This window comes from Anopheles merus, chromosome 3R (genome assembly GCF_017562075.2).
Source record: "Anopheles merus strain MAF chromosome 3R, AmerM5.1, whole genome shotgun sequence".
Lineage (NCBI taxonomy): Eukaryota > Metazoa > Arthropoda > Insecta > Diptera > Culicidae > Anopheles > Anopheles merus.
The window spans coordinates 40,693,932-40,719,296 of record NC_054084.1 but is presented as its reverse complement, the minus strand read 5'-3'; the positions used below and the strand labels follow the sequence as shown (position 1 = coordinate 40,719,296).

Here is a 25,365-nt window from a genome sequence, read left to right as displayed (position 1 = left end):
ACAAGACAAGGGTTTGCTGTTGCAGTTTGTACAATATAAAGCACAGCGTGCACACGTTGACCAGCGTAAACAACAGAGAAAGCCTTACGGTAAATTAATTTTATTCTTTTACAAACACTTTAATAGAACCATTTTTTTCTATGGTGTGTGCCAGGGAAAAAAGCTCCCTTTAAATTGAAGCCCGTAGTTAGGTACAGTACACAGAAGAACATGGGCGAGTTTTCAACTACTGTTGATGTTGAGGATTAAAACAAGCAACAAGAGCTACATGGCTCAGCAAACTCGGTGCGGATCTTCGTATTAAAACCACTCATCGGCCATCAACCGGGACAGAAGCCAGCTCTCTCCACCTACGCTGAGCAGTGGAGAAGTGAATCGGGATGGAGAGAAACTGGTGAATGCGCCATCGGAAAATACCCGCAGTGGATGTGCAAGATGGAAGCTTCTATTTCCACTGTTGATGGACGGCAAATATTTTTGCCTCCATTTTCCATTGTCCCTTTTTTATTTAGGGACATTGCTTCAAGTGGTTAAATATCGAGTGACTTATTGTATTGGATTTTGTGTGTGTGTGTTGCGCTGAAAGCATCCTTCCTGGCAGTGCGTCATAACGGAAAACGAATCCTCCTGCTTCGATCCCTTTTAGCGGATACTGTGAATTAGCAAAATATTTTATCGATGGACCTTTTCCCACTTTGGCCACCGAACCAAAGTCAGAACCGTGTGGCTATTTTTGGTCATTAAATAAAAGGGAAAAAAGAAAAGAAGCAACAAATCGGAAAGTGAACTTTTTCGCCTATTCCACATTTACCTTCACTCTGGCTGCGAAGCGTTGCACGAACGGGAAATGGTAGATCTGTAGCGACCGGGCGGGATGTCTTCCGGGAAGCCTCCTCCTTCGCCGCTGGTCAACGGAAAAAAAACTTCTCGCCTTCCTGTCTGCGTTATATCGTTCGCTCGGTGAAATGATTTTTCACCCAAAACGGTAAAGCCTGGGGCGCCTACTCGCTTCCAGGTGTCAATTTGGCGTGCCACACACTTTGATGGTTTGGTGCTGGGTTCGCTGTCAGCTTTTCGGCACACGGCAACTTGCTTTGCGTTAATTTAATTAAAGCCACCTCGGCTAAGCCACCACGGGAGCCTTTGCGGGTAGTAAATATGTATCTATATCTCCACTGGTCGATAGCGCTAAACCGCTTCACCTTACAGCGGACACTAAAGCACTAGAGCAGATACACCCACCATCAGCATTGACACGTTTCAAGCTCGTCACACATTTGTATCATTAATCACGTTCACACCAAGTACGGAAAAGGAAGCAAGCTGTGCTCTGAAGCAGAAACAACCACTGTATCTATGGGTACCTAGAGCATAAGGTTGCACCGAGTGTTCGAGTGGGGGAAAAAGCACAAAGCAATACGGAGACACAGCGCGCAAAACCGAGTGGCTGCTAACAAGTTCACTGGAACTAGTGCGCACGAAGGCTCGTTCGCTCAAGTACTAAATCCTTTGGAGAAGAAGGCAGCAAAAACTCAAAAAGAATCAGCATAAGGTAAAGAAATCGCTTCGACAGGCATCCACTGAGTCTTCACTTTCTTTCCACATGTGCAAGTGCCACTAACGTTACATCTTTTGCCCGCTATATTGCCATTCCCATGTCAAATTGAGTTTGCGAAGCGTTGGTTGCTGCGATGCTTGTTTCCTTTGATCAATTCGCTGAAGGTTTGCTGGCAGTACACCACTTTGCTCTTCAATGATTGCACACTGCAGCAGGTTTCGGTGCAGATTCTCGATCGAAACTTGATTCCACTTTGCAAGGAGCCGTTCCTGTTTTTTCCCCACCCACTCCCCTTGATGGCACACCGTACCTGGATGGAACGGTTTTCCAATGCTACACAAAACAATAACAGCAGCAAGCAAATCTGACTTATAAACACTAGCAGAAATACACACACGCACACACTTATTCCACAGCTAGCACAATTTCTAAATCCTGGGGCGACACGGCGAGCGAACGGAAAAATCGCGCAAGAACGCGTTCGATGCCAGCGAGCGAACGAAAACACAATAATCAGTCCTCGCGAAAAACGGCACCGTAGAACCTCAACCTTACTACTGGAAAGCGGACACTGAAGAGAAGAAAACTTCTCTCGCTCTCTCTCTCTCTCTTTCGGAGTGTTTCTCTTCGGAGATTACGATGTTAGCGAAGCGGTACGCGTGTTTCGAGGGAGTTACCTTCACTCTACGCGCGTTACAGGTTTGTTTGGCTGCCGCGCCGTCGCTTGTTACCCACTGTATTACCAATGGCTACTAAAACGGTTGTCCGAAACGTCCTACAGCCCATAACGACTGTGTCGTCTAGGGCTGAGTCGAGCGGTGGCTGTATCAACATAATCTCGTGTGCCTGGGAACACACCCATGTGATGTTTTAGCACCCGATAGGGACGCTCCCCGCCAAGGGCTGCAGGTGTTTGTGAATTGTGGAGCAGCTGACATTAGATTTTTGTGCTGCTGATAATCAACTGGACGGGTGCGGGTGGGCAGGGGCAATGTTTACTGCCGTCGACATGGCCCTGATCGTAATCCTATATGGATCGCGATCGCGTCTTTGACGTTTCAATCATCACGCGGTCCGACAGCACGAGAGGCCAAGGTTTTCACTCGTATGTGGATTATACTTTTAGACCCCCTCTTCCTTCTGCATCTGGCATCCATCACATCTTGCCCATCTCGTATGGTCAAACAGCATCATCTCAAATTGTCTATTTGCTTTTGACAGGTTGTGGTGAATGGCAATGGTCAACTTCTGTTTGCTATTGATTCGCGTGTGCTTCAATCTCTATCGTCATCTCTATCGTTTTACCTAGTGTTAACGATTTCCAGTTACTGAGTGCACCTTGCTACACGCACTGCCTGCTGTTGGCGCTTGGATTGTGTGCTAGGGGGCAGGGGGTGTAGTTTGGGGACGACAGCGATTGCTTTCAAGCGGAGGTCACGATGCACGATAGGCACGATGTATTTATGCTGTGAGAATACTGAATCGAGAGAACGGTGCTCTGAATATGCGCTCTCGCTATTCTATGCCCTTCTCTGCTCGAGCATAAAACTGAGCATAGTAAAGCATCTCCAGGTGGGAGACTATGCTATGGTGAGCATGCAATTTGCGCCCAACATGAATTGTTTGGCGCTTTTGGAGAAGCACTGACGGCAGAATCGGACCAGCGAGAATTGGCCATGTGTTGGCGGAACTTTGGTACAGATTTCTATCGCCATGAATTACTGTCACTATGGTTGAGGGTCTTCTTTTTGTGTGCTGAATGTGGAAGATATTGCAGAACAGCCGCGAGTAGGGTTTGCGATACAATGTAAAAATATTGAAATGATACAGTGGGTACCATACTGTTAAGCTTGGTTGTTACTATTGAATAATGAACTTGAACGTTAACCAAATAAATATGTAAAATTAGTTGTTTTTTTTTAATAATAATTAGACCAATCATTTGTTAAAAAAAATAAATTGTAATAAATAAAAAAATCATTAAACAAAAATAAATAATTAGGAATTGCAACATATTTTTGAAATGAGACATATTAGTCTTTGAAAACATTCTAACGAAAAGCATAAATAAAAATGAAATTATGTGTGCCCGTTTTTGTTTTAAGTGCTACAAAAATTCGAAACTTTCTTTGAATGAGCGCGAATAGATTTAATGATAGTTTAAAGTTAGTTTTGGAAACTTCTACGGAATTACTCTGTAATTAACGACCAAGTTCTCTACCCTCTCAAATAATAATCTATTATAATAATGGTCCTGTTGTTTATGATACGTTGAAATTTTATAGTTTTATATAATTTGAAATGGTTACACATGGCTATGAGAAATGTATCAGTAAAAAACATATTTGATTTTTAAGTCTGAAATACACTTTAAAATAAAGTAAATTATCGTCCTAGATGATCACCATGAATAAGTAATACAAAAAAAAGAATAAATATCAACATACTTTATGTCTATAAAATACTTACACGGATATGTTCTACAACTAGTACATTTTATTTATGTTTATTTTACTTGCTGTAGATTAGGAAAGAATGTTTTGTAAAACTAACCTATATTAGGGTTTGGATGCTGTGACTTTTATGGACTATATTTTTTCTCTTTTGTCACTCATTCTCTCTTACTCTCTTTCTTTTTCTCTCTTACTATCTCACTCCAATTCGTTTTCTCCCTCGCGTTGTTTTATCAAATTCTTCAAGCACGTGAGTAGAACATATATACCACGGGGGAAACAAAACTACAACTACTACAGACACGCTTGACACTGACTACGAGTAAATGCTTAAATGGATAGTTTGTTTTGAAATTCGTTAAAGATATGCGAACTAGAGAGTTTATACTGAATGGCCACCAGAGATTGTGTAGTCTAAAATGTGCTGTGCTGGTTAGCTTTGTTTCCGTAAATGTTTGCAATCAAAATGTACACAAAGAAACAGACTGACATAGTTATTCTTTGTTTCTTTTTCTGTTTCCTTTAAACAATGTTTCGGATCGTTATGTTTAGGATGTTATGGTGAGCATGAACGTCTCGTGTGAACTTACATTCATGTTAGGAAGTTACTCTTCCTGTTTGTTACAGAATGGTTTACGTTTATGCAGCTCTACTCTTACATGGTACTGTGAATGGGAATAAATAAATGTGCCAGTGTATGCACCATGAAGCTACTATTTACAGTAATATCGATCTTCGTACTTTTCGCAATAGTCACACACGACCTGACAGCAGCGTCCGTTGGTGAATCGGCAGCGACACTTTTCGAGCGTCTTGATGACCTTTGTGGTGTAGCCGCGTCCACAACAGAGTGTCGCACAGTTGTCCGGATGCAGACAGCGTCGGCCACGCGTCACCGAGCAGAACGTTGGCGAGGTTTCGAAGTAGTATAGCTGATCGTAGACCGTTTCCTGGTGATGTCAATATTCGTTATGTATTGCTGTCTCTGCTTTTCTTTTACTACTTAACCTACAAAGCTTACCCTTGGACGAAAGATCCCTGGTGCCGATCGACGCGTTGTTTTGTTGTTGATCGGAATCTTCCGTATGGCAAGATGGTATTTTGTCCTCAGCAGTGCTGCAGTCGTATTGAAGTCACCGAGCCTTCTCCAGCACGTTTTCATCGAGCATGAGCCCGAAACGCCGTGGCATTTGCAGCGATCCGTCATTGCACTGGTAATTGCACTTATGCCAACCTGCCAAACCATACATTCAGAAGATCATGCACGCTGCTCTCATTCCCCATGCTAATCTGTCATCCTTACCTCACTATCATGTCGTAGCATTTCGGCAACCGGATCACCCGCTTTCGGCTGCAGCTCGAGAAAGTTTCGTGCGACTCGTTTGCCGTGCTTGAGATTGTCACTGCATCCACCCCAGCGCCAGGCAAGACTGGTCGCCTCCGGTTTGCGTTCCGATGCGCACTGGCACTTGGTCATCTTGCCTTCCGCGCAGGCACGGGCGACCGCGTGCGTAATGGCGGCAGCAGTGAGTGCGTGCACAAATGCTGTTTCACGGTAAACCTGTGGCAAAAAGCGTGTTTTCAAGGTTTATTTTTTTTTTTGTAACTGCTCTGTGAAGCCGGTCTCATGGTACAGTCGTCAACTCGTACGACTTAACAACATGCCCGTCATGGGTTCAAGCCCCAAATAGACCGTGCCGCCATACGTAGGACTGACTATCCTGCTATGGGGGGAAATCAATAAGTCACTGAAAGCCAACCCCACAAGTGTGTTGGCAGGCCTTGACCGGCATCGGTTGTTGAGCCAAAGAAGAAGAAGAAGAAGCTCTGTGATTGAATGTATAATGTACCGCACCTTTTTGAAAATATTTCGTTTTCCCCTGGTTTCGATTGAACAGTTCCACCGGTCGTAACGGAACTGTTCCTGGCAGTGGGTGACCGCCAACCGACGCGCTTCCTTGATGGCCTCTGGTAGCCCGATATCGCGCCGACACTGATGGTTCTGTTTACGTGTACCGGCTAAAAACTTGCAAGGACCGGGCGCTTTGACCATTGGACTGAAAACGGCCATTACAGTATTTTTCACTGATGATACTGCTGGCAGTTCTCTGTAAGTGGAAAATATGAAACAGGGGTATTAGAGAGAAATCATAAAAAATAACTGTTTGCTTATGTTCTATCGTATAAAAAATATTCCTTTTTTATTTGTTTTTATTTTTTTACGAGAATCAATTACACAAATTCAAATTCGACTCCGTTCAAATGAAACGTCACAAATTAGGTGTGTATTGCGTATTGCATACAATGCGGCGTGAAAGATATGCGAATTGCATACCACGTAAGACGTTTGGCTCAGAGCGCCGAGTACTGTATGCAATATGCCTTACAGACTATTTTGTACCGTATGCAATGTGCAGCACAACAAAGTACGCCGTTAGGTATGTAATAAACGGTACATGTTAAATTCTGTGGTTGGATTTATCTGAGGACAGTACTCCAAGAAATCCATTAATTATTTATCTAATTTCTTCTTTTTTTCCCCCGTCCTTCTCTTTTTTCTTGTTTTAATCTACCATCTGGGTTTGCTCAACTCTTCTCTCTCTTGTGCTTCTTCTTCCTTTTATTTTTACTTTTCCGAATAAAGAGGAAATCTAACTCGTCCAAACTTGTAAGAATCGACTTATCCATCCAAAAATATTGATTTCGAAAGTAATAATTATCCTATTTAGCTGCTCAAGTGGCAAAATACTTTTCTTAATAATTTTCCATGTTTCTTTATGCTTATCACGCATTTGAGTAAAATTTAGTTTATGTTGTACAAATAATACAACATTATGTCATCAGTTAGCAGCAGTTATAGATATCAATACCGATTTGAAAGACATGCTGAGTGTCTGACAGCCACCCAAGGAACGCAATCATCCGATGAAGTGATTCGTCACATTATTTAGCAACAAATTAATTAGCCGAGTAGGTTAAGCAAACCACTCGAGCCCCATCCGAAACCGAATGCATGCTGAAAACCAATATATTCTTTTATTATGATCTTCTCTATTGAAAAAACTGCCTGCAGAACCGAAAACCAACAAAACAACGAGATATTTGTTTGCAGATCGTTACCGGCAATCCTAAAGACGTCGCAACCATTCCATTCCCCTCCACAAAAGCAACAATCCGTTAAACGTACATGCCAGGTAATGCAGTCATTTAGCGAACATTATCCCACCAAGGGGAATCTTTACCCCATTGCACCGCATTCACTACACATAAAACCCGATACTTCTCAAGCAGCGCAAGTGTGCAAGCAACTTCGTCCATGCAGTATCCACGACGGACGGGATTGAAGAATCCGGGTGGGTCTCCAATGTTTACCGAGTGTCATTTTCCGCTAAAACCCAACCCCACTCCATTGATGGTGCAGTTCACATCGAATATGCAATGGAGTAGCATAAAATTAATGAAAACTCACATACGGGTAGGGAAACCGCTTGGTTTAATTTCTACAGGCGGTTTTAATAGATATTTTCATAAGGAAATTGACTTCAACTGTCGTTTGGTGCCAGCTTTAGGCGAAACCAAATGAGCCAGACCGCGGGAAATAAGAAAACAAAGCCACCTCGTTTCGCCATTCATTCGTCCAGCCGTTTTATGCGACAAATGCAACCGGGTCGCGGGAAAAGATGTTTTCATATCGCGAAAAACCACCATCTGCGAAAGGTAACAAAGCGCCCGTAAGCGAATGGGGGTTGGGCGCACATGTTTATGCGTATGTTCTGATTCGTAACAGTTTGCTGAGCGTAAGGGAGATTTGTATTTTTAACCACTTTTATTTAGATTTGTCTGTGCGGAACAATCGGGCGGAGGCAGCAGGTGAGGGGTCTCGCTGTAAGAAGATGTCAGAGAGAATAGAAGGCAAACTGAAGCCGTACTTATTAAAATATACAATTCTAAGCCCCAACCTAACCATTGCCGCGTAGCAGCAGCAGCAATGAAATGGAGTGCTGCGTCCACGGCGAATGGGGCCACTTGTTGAGTAGATTTTCCGCACCATTCAACGATTATTTTTCCGGATGGCGAAGGGACCATTCCTGCCAGAGCCGGGGCACCCAGTATAGCGCAGACCGAAGTCATAAAAACAAGTAGACTTCAGCATACAGAAGGATGCAGTCTAAACAGCGAAAATTCGTTGATGTTTGCCATCTAGACGCAATTATAAGGGATAAGTACGGTTTAAAGGGTGCGCTTTAAGAGCCGGTTGGTTTGTGCCGGGCAAAATTGAGATGTCTCATTGTTTCGGTGACTTGGTGCAAGAAATGTAGAGGAAAAATAAACACGAGATTTGATTTTGAAAACAGGAAGCAGATAGGTCTCGATTGCTAATGAAGATTTTGTTTGTTAAACATGTTCAATCGTCCTATTTCGCAATTTTTTAGAATAAATTTAAATGTTTAATGCTAATTAAAGAGATTTAATTTGTTACTACTACATATTCATTATTCACAAATTAAATTTCCCATAGACTTGCGTATAAAGACAATTTCCTGGATAGGATTTTCCAGAAAATTCATTCGTTTCAGTATGCCATCGAAAGTATGCATCAATTGCAAGAGTTAACCATTTCTGCACAGAATGCAATCGTTTCGTTGACATTACTGTATAAAATATGCATAAATCAATTAAAATATTTGGCAATAGAGTTTGGCCCGGGACGAGAGCGTACCTGAGAGGCAAGCAAATGGCTGGTATTCAGTTCGAAAAATAGTTCCAAAGGTACGCTATACATTTCTGCTTGTTTTGGAATTTGTCCCAACTGTCCCCCCCCCCCCCATGACCGGTGCGGTATTATTTGCCACTGTTTCCCGCTCAATATAAAAACAAAATATCACATCAATAATCTGATTGTATGGAATTGAGTGTACACTCATCATCACAAATCACTCACAAACGCGCCAGTATGCTCGATGGGACAAACAGAGTTGTTGCATTCCTTGCAACATAGTTGGTGGGGACCAAGCACCATTGCAACCACAAAACGATCACCGATATAAAGCTTTTTGTGTGCATGTGTTGTACATGTATCCTTCATCCCTGCTGATTGTTGTTTGAGATAAATTTTTGATGATCTACGTATGTGTGTGCGATGAGTGCGCATTCCGATCAGATTGGCTGATGTTCCCGTTAGGATGCACGCTGTACACACTGCATCGAGGAAAAAATGTATTCCGAGCGCGTGGAAAGTCAACCACTGTCCAAACCCCAACCCCGGGGGTGGGAAGGGAATGTGCATGGAAATGTCTATAAATTTTAATTCGATTTCACGTTATCGCTCATTTCGAGATTTAAGTATCTTTGGAATGCTACCCAGCACCACCTGCTGTGGGTGGGTAAGGCAAGGGGGGGCCGGAGGATGGGCTGCACATGTAAATGGAGCCAAATGTTTTGAAAGTCGGTTTCGTTTTCACTTACCGAAGCGCGCACAAACCGGTCGCTGTAAGCCGCCGCATGCCTGCCCGTTCAATCAAAGCAAACGAGGGAGCCGGGGCAGCACGCAAGTGGCTGGGTAACGCAATGGGCAACGCAAATCATCGTTTGCTGTTGGTCAATTATAATAATTGATGTGAGGGAAAATTTGCAAACCGATATCGATGTAAATTAATTCTGCCCGTACGTTCCTCGCACCGTTCTGCTTCATCCTGGCGCGCGCGCGTGGTGCCGAAGTTTATTTAGCAGGATCGCGGATATCCGGTCGTCGTTGTGTGGAGGTGGGTGCAGGAGAGCACCGAGGACGGATTGTGCACGCCGCACATCGTGGGAGAAAAGCCGTAAGTAGTAAATATTTGACAAGCCTGTCGAGATGGACCGCCTCGTGTAGGCAGGAACTGGGCCGTTTTTCGGGTGCGTCAGCGCGTAAATACAGTTGTTAAGATTATTGACTTCCAGCGAAACTGCTCAAACAGGTGAATAATTGTTTGAGCAGAGAATGTAAATGAGGGGCTGGTTTTGCATTAGCCGAATGGGATGTATTCATTACAGGGAAACAGCGAATATACGTAGCTTTATGAGAATCGATCATTAGAGTAATTAACATTATATTCAATAAAATTAGCTGTAAAAATAATAAAAAACTCCTTATACCAAAAGCGTTAGTCCTTTAACTCGGCTAATGAGATAGCACTAAGGCTAAGGACAAAGTATCATCTTTTCGTGTAGAAATTTAAGCCATATTGGTCTGTAAAGATCTGTTTTAATTGACTGTAGTAAATGCTATAGTATGTTTTTTAATAACAACCCTTCAATTTAAATACATAAATGGCTATTTTAGTTGCAATGGTTATATTATCCTTTTTTATGTATATAGCATCTGTATGATGTACATGATCATATATTTTAATATTATTATTTATGGCTTGAACTTATGATAATACTTTAAATTGATCGTAAAAAGAATTCAATATCTTTCAATGTGTATAATTATGTAAGAAATTAAATAAATAAATAAATAAATAAATAAATAAATAAATAAATAAATAAATAAATAAATAGATAACAAAATAAATAAATAGATAAATAAATTAAATGAGTGCTGTAGAACACAAAACAATTCTATTGTTTTGTTTTTTTTTACAGTAATGACCATGCTGTTTTGCTGTACAAAAATATATCGTTGTAAAATGATTTTTGTAAGCCATACTTTAAGAATTGTTATCTAAAATCACAAAAAGCTGTATCTGTTATCGAAAGATACTACCCGTTTGCATTCAAAATTCAGTTTGAAATTTATCCAATAAGAAAAAATATGCAAGCTGTTTTATGATTGTTATCATTATTAAAGCTAATTTTGAATTCAGACAGTCAGACAGTCAGACAGTGAAAATTCCGTTCTCGTTCAACTGCATGACGCTGTAACGTGTATCCTTTGTCAAAAATGCTTACGATTTTGGTTAATATAATTTTCTGACATTTATAATGATTATTTTCAACTAATGACTAACTAGACAGTTTATTTCCAACTTACCCTTTCGACGTGATGACATCGTTGCACTCAATGAAGCAGCAAACTGCACACAGTACGAGCAAACACGCGAATACGTTCCGCTGCTGAAAGGACCATCCATTGGACCGGGCCCGATTACCACCGCATAACCTCCCGTTGCTACCTAGTGACACGGGCCCACCCACCGAGTCCGTCTCGCTCCTGGCCATCGGGCTTTAAGCACCACAATCACAACTTGAAGAAAACAATCCACAAATCACAAAATCCGTGCGTGCAGTTCTCAATCAGCAGCAGCGAAACACCGGCCCATCCAAGCCATCACCACCTTTCACCACGATCTAGGACACAATTCACAATGGTGCGATTGTTTGGCCGAAAATCTTGCTTCTTGAGCGACTTCTTGATCGACCTAAGCTCCAAAATCACCACGGCGAACGGTGAAACCAAATCATCCACACCGGACCGCACACTAACACCGACTAACGAGCGACTGTCAACGCGTGTACGAAAGGTTTCGATTCGGCTCCAGCGGGCCACTGTCGTCGGTCGTCCATGCTGTCGTCGATGGCGATGATGGAAGCGAGCGAAAAGCGATAAACTCGAATATTAAATGGCGAATATTGTAGACTGAAAACGGGCAGCACTGTTTTAAGCCTGTCACTTTTCTGGAAACGAAAAACACTACGCAGCCCACACACACCCGTTTAGTACATCACGCGTTGCGAAGGATTCGAAAGCACTCTTTCACGGCGTCGTCGGCCTTTCGCAACAAACAATTCACGCATCCGTTTTGCCTCCTTAGTCGGCGTCGTTCGATGATCGACTGTAGCATATTTCGCACATTTCGATGCACAGGGTGCACGGAGATTCCGCCAACGCTCGCCGTGTCCAATCCGACCGTGTTCCGCGCCGCGAGCGAGACGGAGAGCGGGTGGCTTTTAGCGCCGGCTCGCCGTTCGATTGCCGGTGGTTCGGTTTCCCATTCGCGTTCGGTTTTCGACACTGTATCGACGCACAATCGCACGGCGCGGCCGAAACCGAAACAGGCCGAAAACGCGCAAGCCAAAACCTCAAAAGGCAAACATGCAAAAAAAAACCAAAGCGGCCAGAGCAACAACGCACAATATGCACCATGCGAGCTTTCCGATGTGTTTCTTGGTCCTTCGGTGTACGGGCGTTCGGTGTTCGGATTTCGGTGTTCGGATTGCTAGAATGGAAAACACATTCCCCGGCTGTTCTTTTCGCTCACACTTTGCTGAATGGTAGTGAACATGCGAACGGGGAAATTAACATCTTCAAACGTTGGGTAGCCGGCGTGCGAACTCGAACAGATCTACGATATGATCATTCAACAGTATACCAGCACTAGTAAAAACTAATTTTAATTTTTAAAAAATATTTCACTCTTTCTAATGCAGCCGGTGACACTTATAAAACCCGAACGGCACACACTCTACGCAGCGGGGCCACACGCGTTCAGCATTGAACCGCTGTCGAGCGTCGTCTGAGCGCGGCTGGAGCGCGTCATTAGCGCGAACCCTTGCCACCGCGCGTGTGTGTGTCCAGTGCGTGACCAATACACCGTGACATCCGTGTGTGTGCGTGTGTGTGCGCGGCTGTCTTACCCTTTCCACCGACTACACAACATCTTGCCTTCACATTGCATCACTGACCTGAAGATGTGCGCATCCCGTTTTCCCGCGGATGCACTTCCAGCCCAGCCAAACAGCGTGCGCAACCACCGGAAGGATTGGTTAAATCTCGCGCTGACTAAACATTTGAAAGACACTAAAAGAAAAGGAAGAAAAAAAGCAGGGCAAATTACCTGTTTACCTTATCGTAAACTAGCGACAAAAAAGCAACAGCAACAGATCGCGCAAGTTTGACGCCGACATAATGGGTTTGTTTGTTTCCCTTCGCTTCGGTTTGAACTTTGCTTGGGAAACGCTTTTTTACGGGCTGTGTAGGGCTGAGGGGTCCCATAGAGCAGTTTTGGTTTGGTTTGGGGCTAGGAGAGAAAGAGATTGTCCTCGGTGCTCGGCGGTGTGTGGGATGTGTTGATGGAGTGCTTTTAACACATTTGCACCAGAGTGTAAGGCAGCATAAGTTGGAATATTACCTTTGAATTTTGGTCTTCCATCTCTTCGACGGAGGTCATTCATCGTTTGCTGGTAGTCGTGGGAAAACTAATTAAGCTCGATGTATTGATGTTAATAAAAAAATATATTCAACACAGTTTGAGCGCTTCAAACTCTTAAGTAATGTAGTTTTTAGCACACAAACTCTTGCTCCACATTTGATGTGTTGTGAGAGCAAATCGTCACCCTTGATTACGCTTTGTGCCATAAACGGTTGAGCCAATTTATGCTGACGATTGCAGCTATGGCGGAATCGCGTGGAAAACGCACCCCCTTTAATAGGCAGCGTTGAAGACGCCTATCACACAAACGCACATGTCCTGGCATACACAACAACCGAATGAAAACCGTTAACTGACTGGTGTGACGGATGGGCGCGGGGTAGGTTGAGGGAATCATCATAAAAATGGTTCGTTGCTTCAAGCCGACGACCAGCGTCCACACGGCCATCGTCGGCTACGGATCGTTCTATCAAAATCGTATTAACTTTAATTGAAAATAGGACCGATGATATGTGAGCCAATGTGGGGAGGATACACACACACAAGGATACTGGATGCAAAAAAAGCATACATACACACCACACCTCAGAAGGAAACGCCGGGTATCCGATTACGGGTGAATCGGGTTTTACGTTTTACGATTTTCGCTGCGATTTCGAATCATGTGGGACATTAAATTTTAATTGCGTCGAACTCCCGGTTTTTACCCCCGGGTCGCCGAGACGGTGGTACGGTGAGATAACCGTTTATGGGTCTTTGTTTTTCCGGCTTGACTGTGGTTGTAGTTGCGACAGGATTAGGTGACCGTTTGAAGGCGACTTTTCCGCTAGGAGATGGAGTGGTTTGCAAGTGTGCCGATGGAAGGAGGTGTATCGAGTGAAGATACAAACATTGACCGGGTTTTCTGGAAAAAGTCTCGCTTTGTATTGAGCGCAATGGATGAAACAGTGTAACGTTGTGAAGCAACTATGTAAAGCAAATAAGTCATAAGAGTATATAGACCTTGCCAATATAGTACAACTATAAGTTCACTACGAAAAAAATGTCATGAGTGCATTGGTTAATTATCTTTTTGTTCGTATTTTCGTGCAATATGCCGCTCTTCTGACTATTGATGCATAGGTTTTTGATCCTCAAAGATCCTAACTAACCATAAGCCAGCACTGGATATTGTAATATACATATATACACTACGGGACCCCGTATTTAAACCTAACGAATATGCAAAAAAAGATGTAATTTTTATGTCGTTGTAGGAACAATGTACCGATGTTGTGTTACCTCAAAATCGCAAACCATAATTTTGAGGCTTCTGTTTCAACAGTTCATTCTAAATATTTTCTTTCGAGAACTATGTTTTTTTTGTATTGCTAGTGGACCAATTTAAAGACGCTACAGATTGACTACAGATTGAGACGTTTGAGATTCCAGACCAGATTCAGGCTAGGCATAGGTGTTCGTCGGTTAGATCTAGATTAGACATGAATGTGAATGCTAAAATTTGCATTTTTCAGATAGCGTAAGACTCATTTTGAAAATTGTTTTGAATGGGTATTCCTGGTTGTATATTTTTACCAATATAAGGCTCGTGTGATTACTGCTTTGGTGCGTTGGTGATAAGGCGGCGCTCTGGGACCAATCGAACGAGACAAACAAACACGACTCTGTTCGATAAGTGCTCTATCAGCTGTTCGATGTCTTATAGACCTGTCATGATGCACTGCAATACACCTACCTTTTCATCTCGAAAATGAAACATTTTCATAGTTTTAATGAATATTCATCTGCAGGGGGACGATTCAACTAATAATTCACTAGTTATTCACATCAATAATAACATAAAAATCATTCAAATTTAATATTGAAAAATGTAAACAAACGTCCATGCAAAAACACAAACAGTGCATACACATGCATTATGTACACGCAATAGTTTAATACGTTTCAAACCTGCATATTTGATGTTATAATTGATTGTGAAGCAAACAATAATTATTGATAGCTAATTTAAATATTTTGCACGCAATTTTTAGAAGAAAAAGAGACAAAATACGTAAACAAACTTGAAATTGTCCCTAATTGAATACTATCTACTGAAGCTGCGAAGCATTTGACAGCCAAGGTACTCACAGCACAGGTGGGTATCAAACATCACAGACAGAATCAACTGACATGTTCGACTCGATGTTTGTCTTGTTTATTTGTTTGTTTGTGTCTGACAGTGCACCTCTATATGATTATATGGCTTTGTTCGTGTCGAATGTCTTGTTCGATTGCTGCTAGAGCGCCGCCTAAAGCTGTCACATTTCTGATTCCTATGTGACGGAATGTAGATTCGATGACACTCGAAGGATTTTATGAAGGATTATTTATTTTTACTCGAAGGATACTTATTTATTTTTATAACGACTTTGAACCTATAAGAACTCCACCGAATCCAGATCTTCTTTTTCTTTTTCTTCTTCTTCTTCTTCTTCTTCTTCTTCTTCTTCTTCTTCTTCTTCTTCTTCTTCTTCTTATTCTTCTTCTTCTTCTTCTTTATATGGGGTTGATGGGGTTTATTCTCCTATATCTTCTGTCATACAGAATCCACATCACGCACAAGATTTAAAAAAGGGCAACTTAGCAGGCCACACAGTAAGTCACACAGCAGGCCACAAATGTATGTGAAACAGCCCAGAATATGGCGAATACTATCAAAACCCATGTAAAATCGTTTAAAATACTTTTCAGAAATATCGCAATCATTAGGAGGATTTACAACATATGCTGATAATTAACTGTTCTTTATCATAATTCATTACTAACATTTATAGTGTTTCTATAATCTGCATTAAAAATCACAAAAAATTGTATTTTTTCTAAAATTTAATTTGTCTACATTGTTTCTTCATTACCCTTTATTATCATATTGATAAGCTATGAGCGTGTTGATAATGACAAGGTGTCTTAATGCATTCCCAATGGTGTTTCTTCAACAACAAAACAGTCTTCATGAGACTCTCAGTGTATACCACAATGGTGAAAGCTGCATGAAGATATTTCAATTTTCCGCCCATAAATCGCTTAACCCACTAGGCATAAGTTAGTTCGCATTAGCTTGACCAATAAACTTGAAGGGTCCTCGGTTTGCACTGTGTCCGCAAAGTATTTTAATTGATCTGCCATCAATGCCGTTATGCAAATAATGACATCGTCCGTCAAGGGTGTGTCTCGAATGCAATGATGACCACGACGGTGACGACGATGTGTGTTTGCAAAAGCGAAAAATAATGTGCTGGATGTGCAAGAGCTAGAGACAGACAGACGCGCGTTCCGCCTAGCATCGGGGCCGTTGTAGTAATCCAAGGAGAGAACGGCTAACTTTATTATTTTTTATATGAAGAAAGCAGTTAATGTAAATAGATAATTAATGTGTAGATAGATGTTACGGCATGACGAGATGTTTCAGTATGATGTTAGCAGATGGTTTGGGTAAAGATTTCCATGCACAATATCCGTATTGTGGGTGGTTGATGTATTGAATAAAGAAACATAGGTTTAAATCGTAAATTGATGATAATATTTTTATCAAAGAAAGACATTACTATCCCTTTATTCTCCTCCAAATGAAACACCCACCGTAGCTTATTAAGTTCCATTCGGCCCTGCACTTGGGAGTTGAGTCATTAAATAATTGTCCGAGGATAAATACACAATCCCGCCAGCAGGCGACCAAACCCCTTCATCGTCTGCCAGAAGAGCCAATACAGTGTTAGTTGGAGAAGTGCTGCTAATGTGTTATGACTCAATTTACTGTGAAAATTTAAATATTGATTCGAAGCAGCCCCGCCAGTACTGATGAGAGAGAAGCAAGGTGGAAATAAAATCATAAAAATACCACACACCGGCACTTGGGCCGCACTCATGAGCGCTAGAAAAGTGCATTCAAATGTGCAGTATCCTTCGTTTCGGTGGAATGAGGAATGAAGAGAGGGGGTGATTGTAAAGAAAGCAAGGGGAGAGATTGTTTGAAGGGAAAACACTTTAGAAATTAAATATGAGCATTCTATCGGGCTGACTTTTATCTCCATAAATAACGATTTTATGAACTGACGCGCCTGCCCGGGGCCTGCCGCACCTTTTGGAGAAATGGAACGCACGAAGAAGCTCCGTGGGATTTCTCACCGCTAAGGGGCGGGCGGTTAGATAAACATGCCGGCCCCTTTTGTTTTCGTTTCGATCGTGGAATTGGAAAAGGGCAGCGAACGAGGTTGGTGATGAAGCGTGTGTTTAGAACAGGCGACGGAACGAGCCAGCGTGACGAGTGACATTCTCCGAGCGAAAAATGGTCGTAAGAAGTGCACGGGGCACACGATCGCGTTTGGGAGTCTTTGGAGTGACAGGTGCATATCTGTTACGAGATCGTTGTGATCTTCTCCGTGTGCTCGATTTAACCGGTCTGGGATACTGATTTTTTGGGAAGATTTCGATCGATCCGGTTTGATCGTAAAGTATCCGTAATAGTGTTTAAACTGCGGGACGCCCTACTACTGGTCGGCAAAACCGGATGCTGGTATAATAAGGTTAGCGCCACCGAGCGCCACCTGGCGCCACCCAAACAGAGTTGAAATGGCGTCAATTGGTATAATTTTTGTCTTCGGTGTTTCACTCCGGTAGCAGTTATTTGTCCTATAAGTTAACAATTTTATTGCCCAGGCCGGCGTCGTCATAGAGTTGTGAGCCGAGATATTATGAGTTAGCTCCAGACGGACGGCGAACATTTAGCTGGAATTCTGTCTGGAGCCAGTGTAGCAAAGTCTAAATGCTAAGTCTGATTTTTCTTGGTTTGATGAGATTTCAGGGGGAATGACTTGCCCTCCCGCTAAAAAAATCTCCAGTAACAAAGCACCTGTTTAATGTTTTCCCTGAAATCAACATTTAGTGCAACGGAATGGATAGTCAGTTAAAAAAGATGCCAAATTAAAATCGTGAAGTATTACATAAACACACGAGCCGAAGCAGAATGGAGCCACCATTCTGAAAGGAATGTCTATGATGTTATAGCCAAGATAATAATAAAGTGTATTATGTTATGTTTGGGCCGGTCTAATGGTACAGTCGTCAACTCGTACGACTTAACAACATGCCCGTCATGGGTTCAAGCCCCAAATAGACCGTGCCGCCATACGTAGGACTGACTATCCTGCTATGGGGGAAATCAATAAGTCACTGAAAGCCAACCCCACAAGTGTGTTGGCAGGCCTTGACCGGCATCGGTTGTTGAGCCAAAGAAGAAGAAGAAGAAGAGTATTATGTTATTCGATTGGATTGAAAGTAAATTAAGAGCATATCGCTTTAATTATCAATAATTGATACGGATTTATAGTACTGCTGAGAGTGAAATGGACTTGATTAGTGTGTTTATTATGAGCACATGCTTTGTTGCCTCTTTTCAATCGGTTAGTATTTCAGGAATTGATTAGAAAAAAAAAAAAAACAAAATAATATATGATATTGAAACGCTTTTGAACTCCGATCTTTCTGAATTTTAATCATTAGACCATTTATAAGAATAAGAAATATGTATCAAGTAGTTAACAAGAAATGTAGTTTTGTTACAACAGTCCACAAATGAACCGCTTCTATTATACATCATAACACAGCAAGAGGTGTGATTCGAGGAATGGTAGACAAAACGACAATGTTTGATGCAATAGTAAGATACCAAATAGACTCTTCGCTCGGTCGGCGATTTACAAAAATGTGTGCGTTTGGGGCAGAGTGCATTTATGATCGGCAAACAATACAGCGGGTAGGGCGTGGAGTCTTGCGCCTGCACCATGAGAAATATATTTTCGATTGTTCCACCCTATTTCGATTGTTCCGGTCGTTTGTCGTTTAGTGGTAGAATTGTGATTCTATTTGTAAGTTGTGAGTTATCTTTCAGGTTCTACGCGTGAGTGTGTATGCGTGGTAGAAGTGCCAATGGAAGTGACATAAGATACAAATGACAGGAAGTGAAAACCGCACCTAGAGATTGGTTATTGTATGGGTAAATGATACTCGAAACCGACCACAACTAGCTTAGCTTTGTTATCAGTGATTTCAGAAATGCTCCGCAGCTATGAAGTCAATACTAATAAGAGCAACTAATCGACAAATCGTAGCACGTTCATGTTCATAATTACATGATCTTTTTTTCGTCTCGTTAAAATCTATCCCTAAACTAAACCAAAGTTTGAGAAACCTTTAAACCATTTGAAGCAAACCAAAAAGCCCTCCATGTAACATTGTAATCGAGTGCAATCGAGCTTGAAAGTAATGGACTGTTGGGATTGAATGGTCTGGACTGGTGGTCCATTACACAGTCTGGAGCATTACAGGTAATGGTTATTTGTTGGTATTTTGTGTGTCGTTAGTGTAGTTGCCAATGCCCTGTTGATTTGGTATGAAAGCAATGCACACGATTAAACCATAAATCATAGCCATGGTTGCCGAGTAGTAGCCTGCATATTTGGAGTGTACGGTAAACGGATATAGGTGGGAAAACGAAAGCTTTTTGTGGTTACTTCCAAAGCTCACCCCTAGATGGCAGGCGTGACCAATAAGGGTTTGCTACGAAAGGGGGTTGATATGCACTACGTGAGTGACAGGACGTTAAGGATTCATTTGGACATTAGAAATTTATGAATAACACAATTATTTGTAGATTGTTTAGAGCAACTAAATATAAAGATATTAACCGTTTACAATTCTCGCAATATTTCTATAATGGTCATTCTGAATAAACAAAATAATTTGGTCATTGAAGTTTAAGTTTTGTAATGCACATTTTACTTACGAATTTAAAAGTTAATTAACAACATAGTTCACAACAATAAAATTTACATTAAACAAAACAAAAAAGCATTATTTTGATGTGTCTTCGCCAAAACAAGAACATTCATTTGTATGCATCGGATTGGAAAGAAAATGCATTCAAAATATGGTATGGATCACTTACACTCCTTGGTTTAAAGAGACAGGAACAAAGCAGGACCACTGACCATTGAACCTCGATCATAGCCGAAACGCATCCTTGACAAGATTTCAGCTCCTTTTTCCGTACATGAAGAAGGCTACTTTAGGCTCGCCGAGATGTGCTACATATGCTAGGATCTCATTTTGTAAACCATCTCTAATCCCGCTGCCTCGCATTTGGCATCGAACAATGGATAGCTTCCCGGTTCGATCGAAGTGATCTTACTTGTGGGCAGCGGATTAGCAGCATTAGCCTCTTTACGCTCTCTTCTGCTTAAGTTCCTCGCAGGCGGCACCTAACCCCCGTAACTGCCACCCCACACAGTAAAGGAACGTGTTGATGTGCACGGTGCATGATACTGATGATACTCATTACACTCATTATTCGTTAAAATATTTGCGCTCCCGGCCGGGGAAAGCATAATTACAAAGGTAAACAATCCTCTTAGGTGCATCCCAGCATCCGCCCAGGATTTGCGACCGGTGGTTAGTCCGCAGTGCATTTGACCGTCGCTTTAGAACAAAAGCCCATGTCCCCATGAGCCAGGTACATGTTCCGGGCGGGCGCGATATGCATGGAAGCGTGTGTGTGCCTGAGTATGAGTCGAGGGCTACGGTGTGTTTGGTTTATCCGCGCTGATCCGGTGGGTTTTGGGGGCAAGCTGTCTGTCAAACCCATTCGAAGTGGAAGGGCAATGGATGAAGGAAAAAAGGAGCACGACCGTGAGCCTACTCAGGAAGAAGATGACCGAAATTAGCTTAAATTCTTCCGCCAATCAGCCGTACCTATATGGAGGTACATGGACGATTTGCTCACTTGATGGGTGATGGAGTGTACCCCGAAATGAGGTCTTAGCTACCTGTTTTGTAAAAAAAAGTGTGGTGATGTTTGGACTTCACTGTACCGCACAATTTCCCAGTCAAGTTTCATTGATACCAAACACTTTGAACAGCCGCCAATCACACTAATCTAACACCGGTATGGGCACATTCCTTACGATTCATTTCATCAATGCTCGGTAATCGCCTCGCCGTTGAAGGAACCAATAATTTCATCTACATCCATCGTTTCTATGGTAAAGTAAGCTCATTTGCCAACGGTAGCAATTGGCCTCGAAATTCATCACGTTAAAGGCGCACTCGATCAAGCATCGCTAAGATAGAAGGGCAGGAAAGGGGTATCGTTGGTTTACGCTTAACCACGCTCGGCATTAATCATGCATAATGGCTACATTAGTAACGTTTTTACTGTGTGCTAATTGTATACCAATTTGTCTTTAATTAATGCATGTCGCCCGATCGCTGACAACGTTGGGTACAGCAACAGCTCCACTAACCGTACGATCGCAGCGTGCCTGGAGTGGTTGAGTGCTTGGTTGGCGGTGGTTTCTACAAGTTTGCCGTAACGATTGGCAAGCATGATTCCATAATCCCCACTTAATGATCGTGGTTTTTATTTGGAGAGCTTTTGTTTTACCCTCATACGCAGAGAGGCCATTTTGAATTCCAACCAAACTGGTTGCTTTCCTGGACGACTCTGTAGAACTATCAGTGCATATGTTTTTTTTTTCTTCGAGCGGAAGATTGGTTGACACGTAAACAAGAGCGACGCTGCTTCTAAAACAACAACCACAACAACAAACCTGCTTTTTAATCCTTTTCAATGGCACAGGTTTTGTCTTTCTCCATTTCATACGCTTCCAAGGGGCTTATCACCGATTCGCCCTCCCGGGTGCTATATTCGAACTGTCGATTGTTGTTCGGATCAAGTTTCAGTCTGCTTTAGTTTTTTTTTAAACTTTCGGTCGGTCTGGTTGTCATAAGCCACCAAAAAAACCGAAAAGGAAAGAAAAAAAGCGACAGTTGCCCTCACAAGAAAACCCCACACGAACACGCTTGAGATAATTGATTTCTTTCCATGTTTCGCCAACACTTCACCGGATTGAGCAAAAGCTACGTTGGCACCGTTCAATGGCGATCGTCATCGTCGACGACAGCGCCAACGTTCGCTGGACCTGTTTGGAACTCGAGACCCCACACACACCGATCACCAAAACTGGATGGATGCACACAACGCAAAATTGCAAAACCCCCATCCAGTACCGCCTGCCGAGGTGGACACAGCAAAATCACCGTAAGCATTCCATTTCAATGAACAAAAAAGGCACCCCAGAAGACATCTCACAGTGGTCACAAATTCCTGGATGGGGAGCAAGAAGTTGACTGGAATTGAAACATTTCTCCATCCCAGACGATGTGCCCGGGGGCTCTTATCACTTAATTCCCCTTCCATCGGTCCATATATTATCATTAATTTGTAATTTTTTAATAAATCCACAAGTTATTGCAGTTGCTGTAGGTCTCCGCTCCCTCCCGGAGTCTCGGGAGAAAATGTGAACGAGGAGGTGCACCCTTGTGTCGGTGTGTCGTGGTCATTAGTCGTCTGATTGAACATGCGCGCGAACATCATCGATTGGAGGTCGGTGGTTGACGATGTAGGCCCGTTTTGCTTTTGTCCAGCCGGCCTACGATTCAAGTCTATCTGAACCTATAATGTCTCATTAACGGATGACGTCCTACACATGGGAGGGGTGGAACGGCACGGTAACGGTTTCAGTTTCTACCGCACGATCCCGCAGGCGGTTGGGTGCGGGAGCCGGGAACGCGTGTAATCGAATCCAGCAGGTGCCACCGGAGAAGCAGCGGCGAGCAAACGCTAACCATTCCCAACAGGCTGCACACAAAAGCACGGCAAAGATACGGGAAAGAAGCAGCAAAAACAAAAAAAAACGACACAACAACTGATCGTTACTTTTAATCCACGTTGAAATATCGTATAAAACTGTCATCCAGTGGTCAAACCTAATGGACTTCCAGTGATAAGCGGGAATGTTACTGCTTCGGTCTTTATTATTACCATTGCTTCTGCAGCTTATCGAGCGGATCCTGGACTGTTGGGATGGAAACAGGGTGATAGGGATAGCAAACGGCTTGAGCAGATACTTTTCAGCATTACTTGTCGAAGGTATGTGTGTGAAATTGAGCCAAGCTCAAGAGAAAACCCTTCCTCTTTTCTGCCCCATCGGGGGGCCTCCGGAGAGGCAGTCAGTTAGGTCGGGAGCTCACCTGTTTCGCTTCGGAAATCAGTTATCTGGAATATTCTAGATAGTCACGCGTGACAGGCACCGACCAACCAAACCGGGTGGGGAAGCATAAACACGGTTGGACCCCACATGCTTGAGTCGATGTGTGCTCGGTGCATCGCAATCGCTAGCGCTAGCTATAGAAACAGCTACGAGAAAGGTTCCGCGCACTGAAGTGTACTGTAAACTGCCTAGCATAGGCTTTAGATTAGATGCTCGTCTAGCAGCTTCAGTAACCTGGTACGGAGCTTCAAGATGTGCCCCACAGGTTCCCAGCAGAAACACAAACACACACGGGCATGGTTCAAAGAGCTGGGAAATGAATTCGTATCGTAGTAATTCCAGATAGAAGGCGCCCATGGGCTAGGAAGTGAAAGCCAATCGGGAACAAACTATTAGCTGCGCTTCTTTTCTCCCAGAAAAGAAGTGATTTAGTGTTGACATGTGTGGTAGGTTATCGGCGAAGTGTACTGTGCGGTTGTAAAACTGGCTAATGACGACTTCGCGAGTTATGGATGAAATCTTAAAAAGTCCCCTCGGAGTGCTGTTGACTGCTCGGAACCGATAGCAGCTTGTTGGCAGTTTAGCTGAAGCCATTTTGTTCCCCGGTAGAGCTGATAATTGAGCAAGATTTATGCGCTCTGTATCATAGACATATCAAACAAAGTAGAGCACGGCTTTGTTTATACGGCATGGACATATCTTTATATCGAAAGAGTTCCCATGAAAGGTAATGTGTTCTTTATAATATTGTGAATGATTTTAAAACTATTCAGGTACTTTTAAGGACCCAAAAATCATATTGTCGTCTATACCAAATCTTCATACCTGTCGGAAGTTTTATATTTATGGGCTGTTTTGTTTACTTTCGAGTCTGTAGTATTGTTTTTTTTAAAGAAATGTAGTATCAGTACAGGCTCCTGTAGATGCTTCCGGTTTTGTTATTTTACTGTCTTAGGGGTTAGATGTTTATGATTAGCGGACAAAGCTTGCCTGTAAGCACATCACAGAGGTTTTAGGAAGCAATTATTACTTTTTGGCCAGGTAGACACAATAAAAAAATGTTCAATTTAGAAGCTTTTTAAGATGTTTTTGTTACCCAAACACCCGAACAGTAATAGATTGGTTTTGTTTATCTCTTGTCTGCTCTTATTTTTGAAGCTAATATACATCTTAAGGCCTCCTGGAGATGATCGTTATAAAGCTAGCGTCAGTTGGAATTTTCGTAATGTAATGTAAGTATCTTTCACTAACTAGACAACATTCTCTTCGGCTCTTTGAAGTACAAGTTCCCCCAATCATTGCTAATCATTTTGAAATGTTGACACATTGTTTTGGTTTCAACCATGTTTTCCTTTCTAGAATAAGCATATCGGCACACAAACCTTACGAATGCTGTTTTGATCGTATATGATGCTTTTACTCAAAGATCGTTCGCAGATAGGCCATGAAATGCACCCGAATGTATTGCAGCTGCTATAAAACTAATCCTGCTTACCAGAACCCCGTTAAAACACGCCGTCACAAAACTTCATTCCCAAAAAAGAAGCCTGACGCAGAGGTTTGCCTGTATGAGTATGTGTGTGTGTGCGAGCCCAGTGAATAAATTAGCACATCCGTATTAATTTTATTATGTTTGCTCATTAATAAATGCCGCTAGTGGTTGTGATGCAGGAGAAACGTGACGAAAAATTGCCTCGACGCTGGACGAGACATGGCTGAGCCTGAGGGTGATGTTTTCGGAAGGCTTTTGTTTATTCTTTCAGTAGTTACTGTGCTGAGATATCTTTACCGTGCGAAAGAAGCCGTTCCATGCAAGAACTGCATTTGGGAAATAAAAAGTAAGTTGGTAATATTGTTGTCCGTTTTGTTTGCTAGACGTCCTGTCGGACAACTTCCCCGCATTTCTCCATCCTTCTCGCTCTCTATCTTTGGTCTTTAGTTTTATAGCACCAAAAGCAACAGCAAAAAAAAGCCCGAATCCTCGCCGTAGGTCCATGCATTACAGGGGTGCAATTAAACTTACCCGCCTCACAGGTCTCTGTTTCTGGTGTAAGGATCGCTACTGGCCCTGT

General features: G+C 42.6%; 2 protein-coding genes across 5 annotated transcripts in view; both read right to left on the bottom strand.

Annotated features, from left to right (window-relative positions):
* Positions 1-2,308, bottom strand: part of LOC121597742 (sodium bicarbonate cotransporter 3) — a 37,385-nt gene extending 35,077 nt beyond the window's left edge. Inside the window, exons 1-2 of one of the 4 annotated variants that reach the window (XM_041923763.1) lie at positions 1,623-2,307; positions 812-1,507 (exon numbers count right to left, since the gene is read on the bottom strand). The gene's annotated coding sequence lies outside the window, so the exon portion shown is untranslated. Of the gene's footprint in view, positions 1-811 lie in introns of all 4 variants that reach the window. The other 3 variants (XM_041923764.1, XM_041923765.1, XM_041923762.1) reach the window with 3 other exon arrangements.
* A 1,874-nt stretch (positions 2,309-4,182) lies between these two features.
* LOC121597454 (protein Wnt-4) lies at positions 4,183-12,476 on the bottom strand. Its single transcript, XM_041923220.1, has 6 exons — positions 12,410-12,476; positions 11,027-12,260; positions 5,867-6,119; positions 5,315-5,572; positions 5,033-5,245; positions 4,183-4,961 (listed from the first exon to the last, which is right to left on the bottom strand). The coding sequence occupies exons 2-6, from the start codon at positions 11,212-11,214 to the stop codon at positions 4,725-4,727; spliced, it is 1,149 nt and encodes a 382-aa protein (XP_041779154.1). The 5' UTR covers positions 11,215-12,260; positions 12,410-12,476; the 3' UTR covers positions 4,183-4,724.
* Between the last annotated feature and the right edge of the window lie 12,889 nt (positions 12,477-25,365).

What these genes read in the sequence shown, in the direction of transcription:
- LOC121597454 (XM_041923220.1), bottom strand. Translation starts at nt 11,214, where the DNA reads ATGGCCAGGAGCGAGACGGACTCGGTGGGTGGGCCCGTGTCACTAGGT. An exon ending in GATGTCATCACGTCGAAAGG is followed by an intron (nt 6,120 to 11,026) that starts GTAAGTTGGAAA and finishes TTCCACTTACAG; the next exon opens with AGAACTGCCAGCAGTATCAT. An exon ending in TGCTACGACATGATAGTGAG is followed by an intron (nt 5,246 to 5,314) that starts GTAAGGATGACA and finishes ATGGTTTGGCAG; the next exon opens with GTTGGCATAAGTGCAATTAC.